This window comes from Rhipicephalus microplus, chromosome 9 (assembly GCF_043290135.1).
Source record: "Rhipicephalus microplus isolate Deutch F79 chromosome 9, USDA_Rmic, whole genome shotgun sequence".
Taxonomy (NCBI): Eukaryota; Metazoa; Arthropoda; class Arachnida; order Ixodida; family Ixodidae; genus Rhipicephalus; species Rhipicephalus microplus.
Genome location: NC_134708.1, coordinates 31570591 through 31588208, shown reverse-complemented (window position 1 = coordinate 31588208; position 17618 = coordinate 31570591). Strand labels below are relative to the sequence as shown.

Here is a 17618-nt window from a genome sequence, read left to right as displayed (position 1 = left end):
CCTGTCGCTGCGGACGCCAATTTGTGATGCAGGGTTCTTGTTGCTGATTTGTTTTTCTCCCGGGCTGAGCCTCAGAGAGTTTTGTTAATAAGGACAAAGCCGTTCGGTTTCCAAGAAACACACAAAAAGTTTAATTGAAAAGTAAAAAGGCAAAGATTCCTCACAAAACAAAACACTTAATAAACAGTTGACTGGACATGACGAAACACATCTGTAAACACCCAACAAGAACGTTCAAAGTCAGTAACTAAACCTAACGTTCGAAAGGGGCTGAGTGATGGGAGTAGCGCAAGATATCTGTTCGGTCTCACCCACACGTTGAATTCCGCCGACGATGAGCAAAACGGAACGCGGTGATTCCGGCTTCAGGACGCGGGCAGGACGGGGATGAAAGAACGCTGGCTGCTGACGACACGTCGAGAAACCAGGCCGGAACGTGGTGGCTCTGGCTTTAGGAGTGTGGACCCGTCTGTGACGAGAGAACGCAGGCTGGTGGTGACGCGTCAGAGAACCAGGGTCGACCTAGTCAAGCAGCTGGGCGCACAGCTCGGGCCCGGAGCCCGACGGCTGTAGCTCGCCTGCCGGAACCAAAGTCCGCAGGCCCTGGAAAGGAGTTCAGGACCGGATGGCCACGGTCCTTTGGAGCGGGAACACGACGGCAGGAGGCCCCGGCCGGTTGAAGACCTGCAGGCTCGGGTCCTACGCCCGACGGCCCATCTTCAGCGCCCGGTCCGGTGACGACCTTCCGCTTGCACCGTCTTCTTCGAACTCCCCTTGCTCTGGTCTCCCCAGGCTCCTGCTTCAGCTCTGGCCCACTTGTCTCGTTCTCATTGGAGATACTACTGTTTCGTGGTGTCAAGCCATTGGGCCTTGAAATCTCCGTGTTCGCTGCCCATTGGATGTTTTACCTTTTGTTTACTTCACGTCCTGCCACGCATCCTCGTGCTTGACGCTCTTTAACGTCGTCATTCTTGTTTAAGCAGCACCGCACGTGCACTCTGGTATTTCTCCTTTTGTTTTTTTTTTCCGTGACGCGCACTTTTCGAAGGCGCGCACTTTGAACGCGCACCACACATCACAGGGCATTAGACGGCCCACTCGTTATGCCATTCGCACTGTGCGACGACTGGTTGTTCTTTCGCTGTTTTAAAACACTTTCCGACATCAAGCCTGCCTAAGGCAAGTTCGCCAACAAGTCCCAAGCACCGGCGTGGCTCAGTGGTAGAAAACTGGGCTGGCACCCAGTGGACCTGGGTTCGGGATCCACTGTGTCGTTGGTGCTAGTTTTTTTTTTTCTCTAATTTCGCGCGATGTGGTTACGGACACCAGCGGTGGCGGCCGACAACTGCACGTGACCTGAGTTGTGGTCTCAACAGCTTTCGCTGTAAAAGGAGCTAATATCTGTCTGCCTAGTTGGCGACACGGCTAAGGTCCTTGTAGGGGAGGTGCCAAGGGGATAAAAATAACGGTATATAGAAAGAGAAAGAAGTAGAAGACGGAGCACTCGTCATACATTGGTGAAGAAAGAAGAGAGAAGAAATAGCAAATATGGTGGATACGATCGAATAAATTCCAGGACGGGGTACCGATCAGCGAGAGCTACAGGGCGTCAGAAGATCGTGGATGGCGGGCCGATAGGCGAGAGCTACGATGGCATCAGAGATCGCGGGTGACACAACCCTTTTCCAAGAAAGCTACCACTCCCTCATCTACTGGCATTAAGAGTCTGAGACCGTAAGACTACGCCCCACCTCGGCAGGGACCACGGCGTCGAGGGAAGAGCGGTGCGTCGCTCCGTGGCAGTTGTGTTTGTGAAGGTGGCGTATGATTACGTCGACAGGGTGGAATGGCCTGTGCATACCTGTGCGTTTTGAGAGACGTCATGTAAAGAGAGCACATGCGTCGTACACACTGCGGTGTTTCTCATTCTCTCTTTGTCCTGTCAATGAGAATATCTGTTTTTTTTTTCAGTTCTAAGCCCACTATACAACGAAACTAACGAGGCGCAGAAAAAATTTCGTTGAAGCGAGAGTTTAGTTGTTGTGAAATTAAAAAAAAAAATATGGAGCTCACCTCAGCTAGCCCCACCGCGGAGGTCTAGTGGTTAAGGTACTCGGCTGCTGCCACCCGCAGGTCGCGGGCTCGAATCCTAGCTGCGGCGGCTGCATTTTCGATGGAGGCGTAAATGCTGTAGGCTCGTGCGCACACATTTGGGTGCACGTTGAAGAACCCCAGGTGGTCGAAATTACCAGAGCCCTCCACTACGGCGTCTCTCATAATCATACGGTAATTTTGGGACGTTAAACCCCACATATGAATCAACCAATAACCTCGGCTAGCGAAAAAAAAAGTAACCATTATTCCCAAAAATTGAAAAGCCTATAGCATGCCTCATTCTCTTCCCCAAAAGCGTCATGACGCAATCATCACACATGCATAGCGACACCATGTCGAAAAACACGTTGAAACAACGGACACACCACCTTTTGTTAGTGAACATATCGGTTGCACGCTAACGCCAGCAGCTGTCCGCCATCAAGAGATATTAGACAATGCCAAGATGGACGCATGGTATCGCGGAGCGGTGACTTATGTCTTATTCTACGTGATTCTCATCATCCACTAGTCGTGTATACTTGATTTTGTTGATAACACGGACTAACAGCCGCTCTGACCAGTGACCTCACTGTCCAAGCGCGAAAAGAAACAAAAGCGTTGGTATTGAAAAAGGCATTGCTCCACGATTGCACTATGCAGTACACCATACTTGCACCCAGCAGCATGTGTGTACGAAACTCGGTGAATTGAGCGACTGAGCTTCAGCTTCGGACTGTCTGCGGCTGAGAAGTATTCAGAAGCAAGCCCGATTTTAGTGCACTGTACCGGTGGGAAAAGTCGGGCTAGTGTGACCTAGTTATACCCTAGTAGGGCAGTCTCATTGCCATCGCTATTGAGTGATGGCGGCCTCCATGCTTAGTAAACAGCTGCTGTCACGGAGGAAGGAAAAGGTGACTGCTGTAGAGTGCACCCCAGCTATACTCTATAGCTGCGGTTTCTGGTGGTGCCAATGAGCATCTTAGACTTTTGAGACGTATTTTCGTGATATGAAAATACATCAAAATGTTCAAGAATGTGTTTACTTCACAGAATTAAATACCCGAGTCGGGAATTGCGTCATCAAATTTCGTTGAAGCGGAATGGCAGAAGAAATTTTTTCGTTATTGCGAGAATATTTATGCATTGACTCCTATATATGAACTGCTGGTGGAGAACCGAGAATTCTTTTGTTGCAGCGGAAATTTTGCTGAAGCGGCGTTCATCGTAGCGGGACTCGACTGTTGTGTTTTTTTCAATCGTTCACAAGGTGTTCCAGTGCCGCCAGGACCTGTCGGCGCACCTGTGCTCGGAGCACCCCGCGCCCAGCAGCGCTGGCGGCAGCGGCGGGCGTCACTACGAGTGCAGCTTCTGTGGAGCCACGTTCGCTCAGCGGGGCCAACTGAGCAAGCACCGTCTCATCCACACGGGCGAGCGACCGTACGCCTGTCACATCTGCCAGCGCCGATTCACGCAGAAGACGCACATGGTCGAGCACGTTCGCATCCACACCGGGGAGCGACCGTACAGGTGGGTTTGTTAACATTGGGCAGTTATAGTTTACCGTTAGCGTGATAGCGGAGGTTAAGGGAATGACGTTACCATGCAGCAAACATTCGTTGCTCACAGCGTCTTATAGTTCAGTGGGATAGCATTTACGTGGTGTACGTGTCCTAGCTGGGATGGTGACGCCACCTATCAGAGGGTTGAGAAGTAAGAACAGTGAAAAGGAAAAGAAAACGAGAATGTCTGCCTGTGTCACCACACGAAGCATTGTTACAAGTTTATTTTAGTAATAATAAAAGTAAATACATATGAACCACGCAATAAACACGAAAACATTTATGTTGCCGATTTGTTTATATCGATCTTGTAGTTAGGCCTAGACACGTTCGAAATGACTAGCTATCTCAAAAACTACGCCAACTTATCTGCAATACTCGGTCGTTGAAGCTAATTGAAGGCAAGCGAAGCCTAAAACAGTCGTTTGCGGCGAACAAAGTGAATCTTTCAGCAACTACGTCAAAATCACTTCGAAGCGGGCGTCCGAGAGCACTGCCATGTTTTACGTACACTACGTACTCCTACGGGGGGGGGGGGGCAAAATTTAACAGCGCCCCTCCTTCCCTGCCTCTCTCCTTACCCTGGTTGGTCGAGGCCCAAAGTAAATAACCTTCGCAGTGAATGCGAAAAAGAAAGAAGAAAACGAAGCGACATCCTTTTCACAACGACCTGTCATTGGTCCACGGCCTTTTAGGGATAAAGGTGATAAAGCATTTTTTCAAGAAACATCACACGATTGCCATTATCGTAACAAATCTGTGTCGAATGACGGGATAGGTCCAAATGGGTGAGGGTGTGGTATGGTCCAAACATAAAACCTTCTTTTATGTAGCGGCTGTGCTACGACCTTCGGATGATGCACCCAATTTTCTACGCATTGAGTTACAGTGGTGGCCATCCACCCACCCACTTTACCGGGTATTTCTCTGCATCTAAACCTGGGAGCGTTAGCCAGCGTCACTGACTAACACTCCCAGGTTTACATTAAGGTTGTGTCTAACAAAAAAAAAAACGCGCCTTAGATCGATTCTCCCTTTATTAATTTGTCCCTTACAGATTCACTTGGAATTTTGAGTGCATATGTCACGTTATAAGTGTACCCTGCTGTACGTCCGCAGTATTCATACTGATCATCACTGCAGCCTTTGTAATATATTTTGTACTTACAATACTTGAAGCATCCTGCAGACACGCAATTCCGTGCTATTCAGTCATGCAGCATGCATGGACGACGACAGGATGTCATGGCGGGGGGGGGGGGGGGCGCTTTTAAATGCGAATGCATTTCTTAGTCGGACTATGTCAGGCATCTGGCGTTGTCCGTGGCGGTGTCCGCATGCCGACATGAGTTATCTCTCCGCTCTCACTCCCTCTCTCATAGTAACAGCTGCGGGCGCGTGTACTTAACCTCACCCCGAGCAACTGGAGCATGTGGTGCAAGAGAGTGTAGGAGAGGGTAGGTGCAGTGCTTCGCCGCTCCTTCTCTTGCCGTTCGCTCTCTCTCCTCCCTGCGCCCTACTTTCCGGGATTCGCTCGCAGGATTTCAAGCTGGACGGTTGTGCCCTCGCGATCTCTGGCATCAGCGCAGCTCCCGCCGACTGGTTCGCCCTCCGCGGTCTCCTGACGCCGTGCAGCTCTCGCATTGTGGCGCCCCGCCCTTGGACTGCTTCGACCGGATCCCCACTTTCCTATCTCCTTCTTTTTCCGCTGATTGCCTGTCTATTTCTTCATCTATTTTCCTTCTATTCTTTTTATCCCTCCTTCCCCCCACCCCTATAAGGCACTGCGCCGTGTCGCCTGAAGGCAGACAGAAATTAGGTGCCTTTTTCCTCTCCCTTCTAACCACTACCACCACCACCCTACTTTCCCGTCCTCTCGCGCCTCTCTAACGACCGTTCGCTGGCTGGGCACCTCTCAAGAACATCCGGCTATGTGTGCTCGAAATGCCACTGTGAAACGCCACCGTTGAGCCGAGAACGCTGTTTTGTTCACTTCATAGCATTTTTTAACCGTGCACGCTAGCTACTAGAGCTGCAAACGCACACCACGTTTCTTACGTTAGAAAAACGCCACGTGTGGCGAACGACGCTATTGGCTGCACAGTGTAAGGAAAAAAAAAAGAAAACATTGTTCTAACGCTGGGTTCCCACGTGCGAAATGCCGTTATGGACGCTGCTCAATGCATTCGCATTTTCTCACGGTTCTCTTCGGGTATGTGGGGCCATTTCTTGCTACGTGTGACCTCGAGTTTACTAGTAATCATAATGTACAACGGACACACAGAACCACACACCACAGGAGCTACCAGCAACATTAATGAAGAATCGAAGACACGCAGAATATATATGTTCCAAGCGCACGGACGCGTAAGTGACATCCGGCAGGCGACAGGGGGCACTACGCAAGATTACTATACTATTCAATACTAGATCAAACGCAGCTTCTCAACGGGAGCCGTCAGTCCGCCTTAGTTCGGGAAGTCGCCATGATGCGACGCCGCATGCGTCACACGTGCTTCCGAGAGTTTTCCCACGGAGATGCGATATACGTGTTTCCTTCTCCAATATCATACGTCTGTCAGATTTGTTCCTTCGTGCTCCTTTGTGGCTCGATGCAATGCCTCCGCCACCTCACAGTGTTTGTGATGCAGCAGCGTCACAGTGAAGCGTCCACATTGGTTGCCCGCATAGAGTCACGAACGGTGTCGCACTATCTCAAAACACCATGTCCCTTACGAGCCAGCGTGACTGCCAACAATGCAAACACTAAAAACACAACTGGACAAAAAATGAATATTATTTACGTCATGAGGCACCACATAATGGTATCTCTCTCCCATGACCGCAAAGCACACGTGAAGGCAAGGCGATGGGCGAGAGCAGGAAAAGGCTAGAGGAGAAGGTGGTGAATGGCTGGATTGTGTGCATCTGGCTCGCATTTCTAAAATCGAGGAGGTGCTGTTTGAGGCAAACAAGGCAACTGTAGCCCAAGAACAAGTCCTCCTGCAGAGCTTGAGCTTGGTACATACCCACAGTAAAAAAATTGCGCCAGAACAACGAAGACGAGACAGATGAAACATGACTAGCGCTGGCTTTTGTTGCTTAGAGTGGTAGAAGGAGGGGGGGGGGGCACGAAGCAAGCGCTTTTTTTGCACCCTCGATAACGCACACAGTATTAGAAACACGATAATCGGTAAGCTGATGTATAACGGTAGTGCTCGCGAGGGTAGTGGCCCTCGACACGGCTACATAAATACTGTAGATGGCACCTAACTACAACTGAACCCTTCCGACACCCACGGCTTTATAAGTTATTCGAACTCACTGCTCGAGTAATGTATCATGCCGTTGTGACTATATTTGGCGACAGGTCTTTGCGTTATTACAACGGCATTATCATCGTACATATGGGTGATTTGCATTGTCATCATGAGCTTACTTCAGGTAATCGACTTCTCCGTGAGACAAAAAGAGGGCAACGCAAGTTCCCGTACCCATTTTTTTCTAAGGGAAATAAATCATTAAAAGAACCAATAAAGAAATGATCGCTTAGTTGAAGGTGATGTGTCGAACGAACTAAAGCAACAGTCAAGGAACAGTCAAAAATAGGAACAGTCAAGGTTTCTTTTTCAGCGTCACATTAATGGTCTGACCGCAGGTGCGAAGAGTGTCAGGCAGCTTTCACCCAGAAGACTCACCTGGTGGGCCACCGACGAACGCACACTGGAGAGCGGCCCTTCAAGTGTTCGGAATGCGTCAAGGCCTTCTCGACCAGCAGCTCGCTGAGCAGGCACCGCTTCGTCGCCCATGCACTACAATCAACGGGCAGAGGAAGAAGAGAAGTGACCTTCCTCTGAGAAAGACGTTCCATCCTGTTGGTTCGAGCGGCGTGCACACCGATTGTAGCGCCACCTGTCCCCGACTGTTGACCTAACCACCAAGTAGTATGCGCGTTTTCATAGGTACCGCTTTTGGAGACCCGTGCAAGTTCAATAGGACGAAAAAGGTGGCTGCTTGACGTTGGACTTACAGCGTCGCTACAAGAGGTCGAGTGCAAGTAGTCAAGACCTCTACAAGTGGTCGAGGGATCATCTGAAAGATGTTTTTGTTTTGATTTGTTTTGTTCGCGGGTAAAGGTAATGCGAAGGTGCTCATTTGTTTAGGTGAAGGCAACCAAATTCTCAACGCAAAAGTGGCTGCGCTGGAATTCCAAGAGTTGCATGGATCGCCGATTCAATTGCAGCAACAGTCACATTGAAGCAGTGGCTGCGAAAAGTGGTTTTAGTAGTGTTTTCCTTTTTTTTCACGTTCCAAACCTTTTTTTGTGTGTTAACATTACGTAGTCACTCTTAAGACACAAACGACAACGACATCAACATTTGTCTGAGGTATGCGAAACGCGTGATATTTAAGACATGTCTTACGAGTGCCATGACCAGTGGATCTCACTACCTTAACTGTCACCGTGAAAAGCTATATACTTGGCTGTTATTTCTAACAGGTTCACTCAAACATTCGACCTTTTGGGATGTACAACACCGTGACACTGTCTGCACAGTGGATGCTTCACACAAGGGAAATATCTAAAGACTTGCTGGAAGCGTTCGGGATTCGCGTTGCGTCCACTGGGAACTGCAAATACTATAGGGACAAATGTGAGAAAATTCGTTCTGCCTTTCGCGTGGTCTCATGAATGTTAGATTGATCCGTACTTTCCCACAAATATATTGTCCCACGTGAATATTGGATAAGAGCTCTGCCGATGCCTTGGGTGAACAGTATCCAGTCGATATTAAAACTGAAGTCTTTTTCCCTTCAAAAGGAACAGGGAAAAATCTAGGTACGTTACTTGAAATGAGTGGCTTCAGCGTCGTAACTTGTCTGGACAGGCGTTCCACTACAGCTTTTGCTGATAAAGAAAGTTGCAAACCCACGACTACAGTGATTTAAAATTATATATGAAGTAGTATTGAAAATTGGGCAAGTTGGTAACAATTTTTAAGGTAAACAGCACGAAATACGGAGACAGAGAAGCTTGTCCTGCAGTGTCTTCCTACTTCTCTGTATTCATATTTCGCGCTGTTTACCTTAAAAGTATATATGAAGTATATAGTGAACACTATTCTGGTACACCATGCCCTCGACGTCATTCTCCACAATTCAGTCAACGACTTGGGTGATTACCCTCTATTCCTTGTAACATAGCAAGTGTGGAACTTCCTACACCCAAGATGTACCAAACAGTGCAACGCAGAAGACTGTCGGCAGGTAAATCTGATTAACGCTGCGATTTTCTCTGCCTGCTTGTACAACAACACTACATTTTTTTAAATATTTTCAAGTACGGCATACACCATCACTTGTAATGCAGGCACAGGAAGGTGAATACTGCTGGGGAGATTTCTGTGAATACTCGGGACACCTTTACAAAGTGTTGCTTCCTCGGACGACTGAAACCGTGCACCGTCACGGAACAGAGCAGCTGACATCAATCGACGTGGCTTAACCTGCAAGCTCTGTCTCAAGTTGTTGCCCTGAGCGAAAGCAGTATCGCAGTGGTTTTGACGATGCTGTTGTCTTGGAATAGCCTAACATCGATTAGCGGAAAGTATAAAGAGCCATGCTTGTTAAGTTCGCTGTCAAGTTAAAAAAGAAAACGTGTAAACTTGTGTGCAGTGTGTTCGTTACAATAAAAAAATGTTTAGTTTAATCCAATGGTCGAACTCCACGCGAGGTTCTCCAACTAGAGAAGAAAGAAAAAATGTAAAAAAAAAATATGCAGCACGGTCACCTTCCCTCCGCATGCTTCGCATAACGTCGATTCCCGGGTACGTGGGATCTGCCGAATACTTATAGGCAGGTGTGTGCGTTTTCCGGGGTGCAGGTGTTATGTTTCGGTTTAATTTTGTGGATCCGGCCGGATGCGGACAACAAGGCCCGTTAAAGCTTTCTGTTGGGCAAGTAGGTAGCGCGTCATATCGCAGTTTCTAGGGTTTACTACGTTGCGCTCTAATACTTACAATATAGCACGGCTCAGCTTTAAGGAGCTTCGCCACTGAAAGAAGAACATGGCTTTCGCCTTCGAGTCGCCTTAGTTCAACGCGGAAGAGATTGGGAGGGTTGTCCTGCCCAGTCGATTGCATTGCTTCAACACCCCTCCCCCTACGCGCGCTCCTCCAAACGCTTTTGTCATTTCAACGTGATTACGCACTGCCCCCGTGTTCGGAAACATTAGAAGCTTACTGCACCTCACGTGATTTCTCAATTCCTCCGTGATCGCCTCATTTCGAGCAAGCGACGATGCCATGCAATGACGTCATCATGAGCCGTCACAAATAATTGGCATCATGATGGCGTTATGCAATTTTAGCGAAGTCTGTCATCATATGGTGACGTGACCTCATAGTGATTCAATTTCGCAGCACTCGCGCTAACTACGACGCAACCGACACCCATAGTGATTTTCGCTTTCGATAAGGCCTTTAAGGCTCTCAATTAATTGAGATGACGTAACACTCGTTCGCATACAGCATTAAGCAGGACTCACCACCTGACAGAAAAATAGTTGCGCCTTTTCGTGTGAGCCGAGCCAGAGGGCCAGTGCCTGGGATACCAAAGAAACGTCCCCAGAAAAAGAAATGGCAGCATATCCACGGAGTGAATGATGGAGAGTGGGGCGAAGCATTCTTCCGTCCATGCGTCCGTCTGTGTGACCGTCCATGCGTCTCTTCGTGCGCCCGTCCCTGCGTTCGTTCATGCGTCCGCCCCTGCATCCGTTCATGCGTCCATCCATGCATCTGTCTGTGTGTCCGTTCGTCCATATATTCAACACTCCAAGTCCCACCATCTCACATCTTTTTATCATATATTCCCCATATAGAAGCACCGCCATTCAGTGAACAGTCCAAGGACTAAACGAGAGGTGGCACACACACACTTTCTTACGGCTTGCGCTTCGGGTCTACTTCCCACCTTTAACCACCTCGAGTTCATGGTATACACTAGTTCACTGTATTCACGGCACTGCGGCCCAATGCTCGTTAAACCTTTCTAAAACCAAGGAGGTTACGCCCAGCGAGTATAACGTAGCAACCTTTTCCTGCCAGATAGTGCTCAATGTACATGCCAGTGGCTGATAATGTGAAATGAGAGACAGGAGGATTCAGCTTTCAATTTCTTACGGCTTGCGCTTCGTATTTGCTTCCCCCCTTTAACCACCTCGAATTCATTCATGGTATATACTAGTTCATTGTATTCATGGCCCTGCGGCTCAACGCTCGCTAAACCTTTCTAAAACTAAGGAGGTTACACCCAGCGAGTATAATGTAGCAACCCTTTCTTGTCCGATAGTGCTCAATGTACATGAACCGAATGCCGCGTCCCTTAGTGGAGAACCTGAGAGGAGGGGGGAATCAAAAACTTTTCCCCCCGAAATCTTTGTTTATATATATATATATATATATATATATATATATATATATATATATATATATATATATATATATATATATATATATATATATATATATGCACACATACAAATGCCCGCACGAACATACACAACGAATAGTTGACCCCCCCCCCCCCTTTTCCTAAAATTTTTTTGGTGAAACGCCGCATTAGGGTTCCCATTTTTCTATTCATTTAGTTTTATGCGCGCATTAGGTATATTCGTTTACCCTACTGAAAAAGTCGTTTGATAAACCAATCAAAGTTTTTAATTGTTTATTGAGTAGAAATTTACATTGATAAATGCGTTGATTTTAATCTTTCAGAATGAATATCTGACTACTCAATAAACATTTCCTCTTATAATCCGCGTTTCCATTTATTAAGTGGAGTATCTAATCTAACAATGACTTTTTCGTGCGCCGTCCTAATCTCGGCTGATTATCTTCAGACGGTACGTGGCCGAGCCTTCGAGATTAGCATCGCAGTCTACTATGTACTAACCAGCGTCTATCCTGTCTACGCGCTACATGACCGGCCTATGTCCATTTGCTCTTCCTGATTTCAACTATGATATCTTTAACCCCGGTTTGTTTCCTAATCCACTCTGCTCTCTTCTTGTCATTAAAGGGGGGGGGGGGGAGTGATTTTAAGTGAAAGTAAAAGTGAGCCCCGTAACTGTCTTTCAGGAGGAGGACACCTAAACAGTAGCTCACGAGGGATTGGGGTAGAGAAAGGAATAAAAAGATAGGATTAAAAGGTAGAGAGATAGAGAGAGAGGAAGGAGAGAGCGAACGACGGAAGTAAGAAGAAGACAGGAAAGATGGACACGGTTGCAGGAGTCCGAGGACGGGGCACCACTGGCGAGAGCTCTTGTCGGCGACAGGAGATGGCGTAGGGCTAATGCAGTCGGCCAGAGCTACGCTGTCGTCGTCGTAGGAGACCGGCGTCAGGAAGTGGCGTAGGACAAACCCAGTCTTCCAGAGCTGCACTGTCGTCGGAGATCGCGAGGGCATAACCAGTCGGCACGGATGAATGCGCTGTATGAGGTAAGCGCAGACTCGCAGCTTTTCTCCTCCTTTCCTCCTACACCGAAAACAAATGAGGAATGCCGTTAAGTGCCTCTGCTTTAACAGCCTTCTGTTGGCACCGTTACATTCTTGATGCATACGTTCCTGGCACTTCAGGACACGTGCCTTCATTCACGCCTTCAGAACATTTCTTTGGCCAGCGATCGTTTAGTGCGCATGATTTGGCTCTTAGACTAAGTTGCAGAAAAGTGTTTTTGACTAGAGCATTGACAAGGAGAAAATTGGCATGAGGCGGCCATGCAATGCTACCCAGTGTTGATTGCTAGCAGCATTCTGCAGGTGGCAGCTGTGCCACCATGGTTTCCAGCAGCTCTGCCCCAGTTTCTCGGCCGTGCAGTGTGCCTGAACAGTCGTACTCGCATGCTGGTTTGCTGATAAAACTGTGCAAGGTATCCTGCATCGTTACTAATCTAGTATGACAGCGCGCGCTTCAGAGCTCAGTTTCGTGGATTATGATGAGTTATGGAAGTTGGAATAATGAGTACTAATATGTGCTTCGCTGAAGCGCGGCAATGAGCAAGTTGTTTGTGAAACAATGTACCACTTTCTGGCAAGCCTTGTTAATGACCTCACTTTTGGATTGGATGTGGACTTTTGTTGTGGAATTTTTGGTTGTTGCCTAGCTTTTTACGAGTGCACTTTTCGTTTTCGTTTGGCTAATAAAAAGAATGTTACATGCGTATCTCAATCAGTTTTTTTAGTTGTGCTTTATAAAAGCCAAAACCTTAGATCCCTAGTTAAACGTGAAAACTAATCACTAGCGATGCGAAAACTATCAGTGATGAAGTCAACAGGATTTCACAAGTTGCCGAAATTCGTGACGTCATCGTGACGGCTACTGCAACAGGTAGTCACAAGAATGAACCTACATCGTGCAAATGAAGATGTTTTCAATAATTATAATGGTATGTCTACATGTCATCCGTGTCCAGTCTAGAGAATAGTTGGTGACGCCAGGCCACCACGCACCATGACTTAAAGGAGCACTGATAAGTGCGATAGATTTATGTGGAGGCGCACACAACAGCTACAAGATATCAAGCGTAAAGGTAGCCTAAAACATATTTAAACTCAATTTTAAAGTGCATGCCACGGGAATGAGCGATATGCGGAGCCCGCCGCGACATCAACGCAGCGGTAGTGTGTAAGCCACGGAGCAAGTGTGTAAGCACGGAGGAAGTGTGTAAGCACGGAGGACGGAAAGGTAGGAGAGGCCTTGACGTCACTCATTGTGAAGCCGCGACGAAGTCGGAAGTCGGCCATATTGACTGGGCAAATTCTCCTCTCTTGTTTACATCTGATTGTAAAGCAGAAGGCACGACTCTTTCTCCGTTCGGAAAGCCCGTGAGCTGCGCAGCGCGCGTGTCGGGACGATCCGAAACTAATGGAACGGGGCTCAACACTCTGGGCCAGCGCGACACCTTCGGTGAAATCATTTCGTCCGAGTATCAACAGCGAGTATCAGCTCACCGACAACGAAGCAAGTACAAGAGAACGCGCGCTAGATGCACCGACAACGGCGAGCGTTTTCACGTCATTAATTCAGCAACTGTACAGACAACACGATCAGTCGTGCGCCTTCTATGGTTGCATTCCGCCACCCGGCCGACGCAGCGTCCGGCCACTGTGTCCGTGTTCCGCGTGAAACTCACCGGCGTCAGCGTTCTGCGACCGTGGTGACTTTGAGCACGGTGCAAGTTACACTTGAACGCGGTTGCTATTGCGTTGAGATCACATGCAATGCTGGGGGAGAGTATACGAAGCGGAACAGAAAAGGTGTTTTAATACGCACATGCAAGTTGTTACTGTAAACACACAACACGAAACTACGTATGCGGACATGGTCCTCATGGCGTCTTGCTGGGCTCAACAGCTTCGTCCGTTGTCACAAGCAGGAGCACTGCTCAACCGTCACTGACCGGCAAGGCGTTCGTCGTCGTTCCGCTTCGTCATGGTGCCCAACGCAATTTCGCTGAACACTAATTGCTTCATCCGCGTCATCCGCTGCACGACACATGGATATGAACACGTTCTACGTACTCTTGAAACCCCGTGCAGAACAAAAGGATTTGTAAACGTTGCTAAGAGTACAGTAACTGCCAGGAGAACACTGCGTAACCAATAACGCGGCGCAGAGCACGGATAGTGTCCGTCACGGCTCTGCACGAGACTTGGGGAGGCACACATGTCGCCGCCAGCCGCGGCCGCTCACTGCTAGACCAGCTCCACTGCACAACACGTAACCATAGCAACACCGCCATTTTGCCCAGTGAGTATGGCCGCCATGATGTCATTTTCTCCACGCCTTTCACGTAGCGCGGCGGCTGGGCATTCGCTTTCCTTCCTCCATGGTGTAAGCAAACCTGCGTCATGAGCTTGACTCGAGTTGGCTAGTTGCATGGCGTGCGTGTCGCCACGTCATAAATTTGTGTGGTCACGTGGGCAGCTGTGTTCACCCTGTTATCGGTACTGCTCCTGCGTATCTCGGTGCTCTTTGAAACCGAAACAGTGACTGGGCGTTCTAAAAACATATTTGAATAAATAACCGTAGTGCACGCGCGCAAACGAGGTTTCCGGCCGTGATAAGTGGGCCATAAGCTACCTATCGCGTAAAAAAAAAAAAAAAAGCACAGCATATCCACGGACTGAATGATGATTGGTGCGGCGAAGTGTTCGTCAGTCCGTCCGTGCTTCCGTCCATGCATTTGTTCTTGCTTCCGTCCGTCCATGCGCCGGTCTGTGTGTCCGTCCATCCGTGTGACCATCGATGCGTCCGTCCGTCCATGCATCCGTCTAGGCATCCGTCCGTATACGTCCGCTCTACCGTCGGTCCGTGCGCCTATTCGTGTGGCCGTACGCCCGTCCACCCCTCTGTCTGTCTGTCCGTCTGTGAGTTTATCAGTCCGTTCGGCCATCTGTATGTCCGTCCGTCCGCCAATCCGTCTATATGGCGAACACTCAAAGTAGAGCCATCTCACATCTTTTCATCATGTATTCATCATATACAAGCGCCGCCATCTAGCGGACATTCTAAGGACCGCTCTTTCGGGTATGTGCCACCGGTGGTTACGCACTACAACAAAGGACGCACAAGCCACGCCATAAGGAGCTTCACACCTGAAATGGCAGTATATCCACGAGGTGAATGATGGAGAGTGGGGCGAAGCATCCGTCCGTCCATGCGTCCATCTGTGTGACCATCCATGCGTCTATCCGCCCGTCCATGCGTGCGTCTGTTCGTGCGTCCGCACGTCCACCGTGCGTCCATCCCTGCGTTCGTCCATGCATCCACCCCTGCGTCCGTCCGTCCATACGTCCGTGCAGCAATCCGTGCGTCCGTCCATGCATCTGTCTGTGTGTCCGTTCGTTTATCTAATCAACACTCCTAGTACCACCATCTCGCATCTTTTAATCACATATTCCCCATGTAGAAGCACCGCCATCCAGCGGACATTGTAAGGAATAAAGAAGAGGTGGCACACGCACACTTTCTTACGGCTTGCGCTTCGGGTCTACTTCCCACCTTTAACCACCTCGAGTTCATGGTATATACTAGTTCACTGTATTCATGGCAGTGCGGCCCAACGCTCGCTAAACCTTTCTAAAACCAAGGAGGTTACGCCCAGCGAGTATAACGTAGCAACCTTTTCCTGTCAGATAGGGCTCAATGTATATGCCAATTGCTGCTAATGGGAAATGAGAGACAGGAGGATTCAGCTTTCAATTTCTTACGGCTTGCGCTTCGTATCTACTTCCCACCTTTAACCACCTCGAGTTCATGGTATATACTAGTTCATTGTATTCATGGCACTGCGGCTCAACTCTCGCTAAACCTTTCTAAAATCAAGGAGGCTACGCCCAACGAGTATATAACGTAGCAACCCTTTCTTGTCAGATAGTGGTCAATGTACATGCCAATGGCTGCTAATGGGGAATGAGAGACAGGCGAATTCGGCTTTTAGTTAACGCGCACGCTGCGAATTTTTCATTGTTTAACAACGCACAGGAGAAGTCTCCCACAGTCACCACCTTGCAGGTCAAAGCATAAGACGTGTTACGCACTCCTACGAGGGACGAACGGGTGCCACTTTAAAAAGCTTCGCCCCTAAAAACAAGGTGAACAATTGACCATTTGCGGAAAAGCGAGCGCCACCTGCCGTCTAAACAGGGAAGCAGCGCTCGCGCTTTTGGTTGGAAAGGCATTCGTGAACTAACATGTGCTAGGCAGCGTTCGGCGGCTCGCGTGCGCTTGTTTTATTGATTTAGTGTTGTTTCTTTGCCGGAAACGTGCTCTGCTTACGGAAACAACATGATAGAAGAAGAAAACATCCCGTTTGCGTTTGGGGACGCGGGATGGAGCGAGGATTTTTCGCGTTGCAGCCTGAGCAACGACGACGTGTGGCGGTACCTACACTCCGCTACTTCGACCGTTCGCCAGGCTCATCGCGGCTGGTCCTTCAAGGAAGAAGGATACGTCAAACACTTGAAGTTGAACCTCCAAACATCTGATGACGAACTAGGTCTGGTGAGAGCGGCGTGCGCACCGTCCATGAAGTCCGGCGTGTATGTAACAACGGCATGGTTCGTCGTGGCTACCGGTCGCATCGTTGGAGCGTACTGCGACTGTGTTGCACCGATTGCCGAAAATGTGTGTAAACAAATGTTGCGCCTATGCGCTTGCGAGTGTAATGGGAGCATGCAGTTCCCTTATCGGAACATTACGTTCTCTTCATAGGACAGGAGTTTACCCCAGTGCTTATACCTGCTGCAGCTCCCGCTTTTGTGATTATAAACGACCCGTGCTACTATATCAATCATGGTTTGCGCTTATACATCGAAGCGCAGCCTCGCGCACTAATGGCAGCTTTTTTTTGCGAACCGTTACAATGTACGGATATACGCGAGACTGTGTGCTGCCGTGGTACACATTGTTGCATTCACAAGATCACGTCTATCGAGTACTGTACCTCATTGCGGTGCTACCTAAAAAGCTCGATGTTGCAAGACGCGGGCTTAGCGTCTGTAAATACATGTTCGAGGTTGTCCGTTGATTTTGTCCGTTGAAGCATCTCTCTTTTCGGCACGTAGCCTCGCGGACGGGAACCTGTAGAAATGCGTGCTTCCTTTCTGAGTAAAATAATTCGTGCAGCCGTAGGCCACACAGTGCGCTGGAATTTCTGTACGCTGCTAAAGCGAGGCGACTTAGTTCAGTGACGGCACAGAGATGCACGAGTGACGGCCGGCCCGGCTCGTGTTTTCCAACCAAAACCAAAGCGCCCATAGAGGGCGCCAGCTGCGCCGTTACCGCGCATGCGCAGAAGCTTTTCCGCAAATGGACCATTTTCGGTTTCGCGGCGCCAAGTTGGGAAGTGACGTCGATGCATGGGTGGATTGGTCACGTGACCATACAAAGCTGTGACGC

General features: G+C 48.9%; 1 protein-coding gene across 1 annotated transcript; it reads left to right on the top strand.

The window, feature by feature from the left end:
* The first annotated feature begins 2957 nt into the window (after positions 1-2957).
* Positions 2958-7513, top strand: LOC119164967 (uncharacterized). The gene is made up of 3 exons (XM_075874418.1): positions 2958-3008; positions 3365-3624; positions 7315-7513. The coding sequence occupies exons 1-3, from the start codon at positions 2958-2960 to the stop codon at positions 7511-7513; spliced, it is 510 nt and encodes a 169-aa protein (XP_075730533.1).
* Positions 7514-17618: the final 10105 nt, after the last annotated feature.

What these genes read in the sequence shown, in the direction of transcription:
- LOC119164967 (XM_075874418.1), top strand. Translation starts at nt 2,958, where the DNA reads ATGGCGGCCTCCATGCTTAGTAAACAGCTGCTGTCACGGAGGAAGGAA. An exon ending in TGTCACGGAGGAAGGAAAAG is followed by an intron (nt 3,009 to 3,364) that starts GTGACTGCTGTA and finishes ATCGTTCACAAG; the next exon opens with GTGTTCCAGTGCCGCCAGGA. An exon ending in ACCGGGGAGCGACCGTACAG is followed by an intron (nt 3,625 to 7,314) that starts GTGGGTTTGTTA and finishes GTCTGACCGCAG; the next exon opens with GTGCGAAGAGTGTCAGGCAG.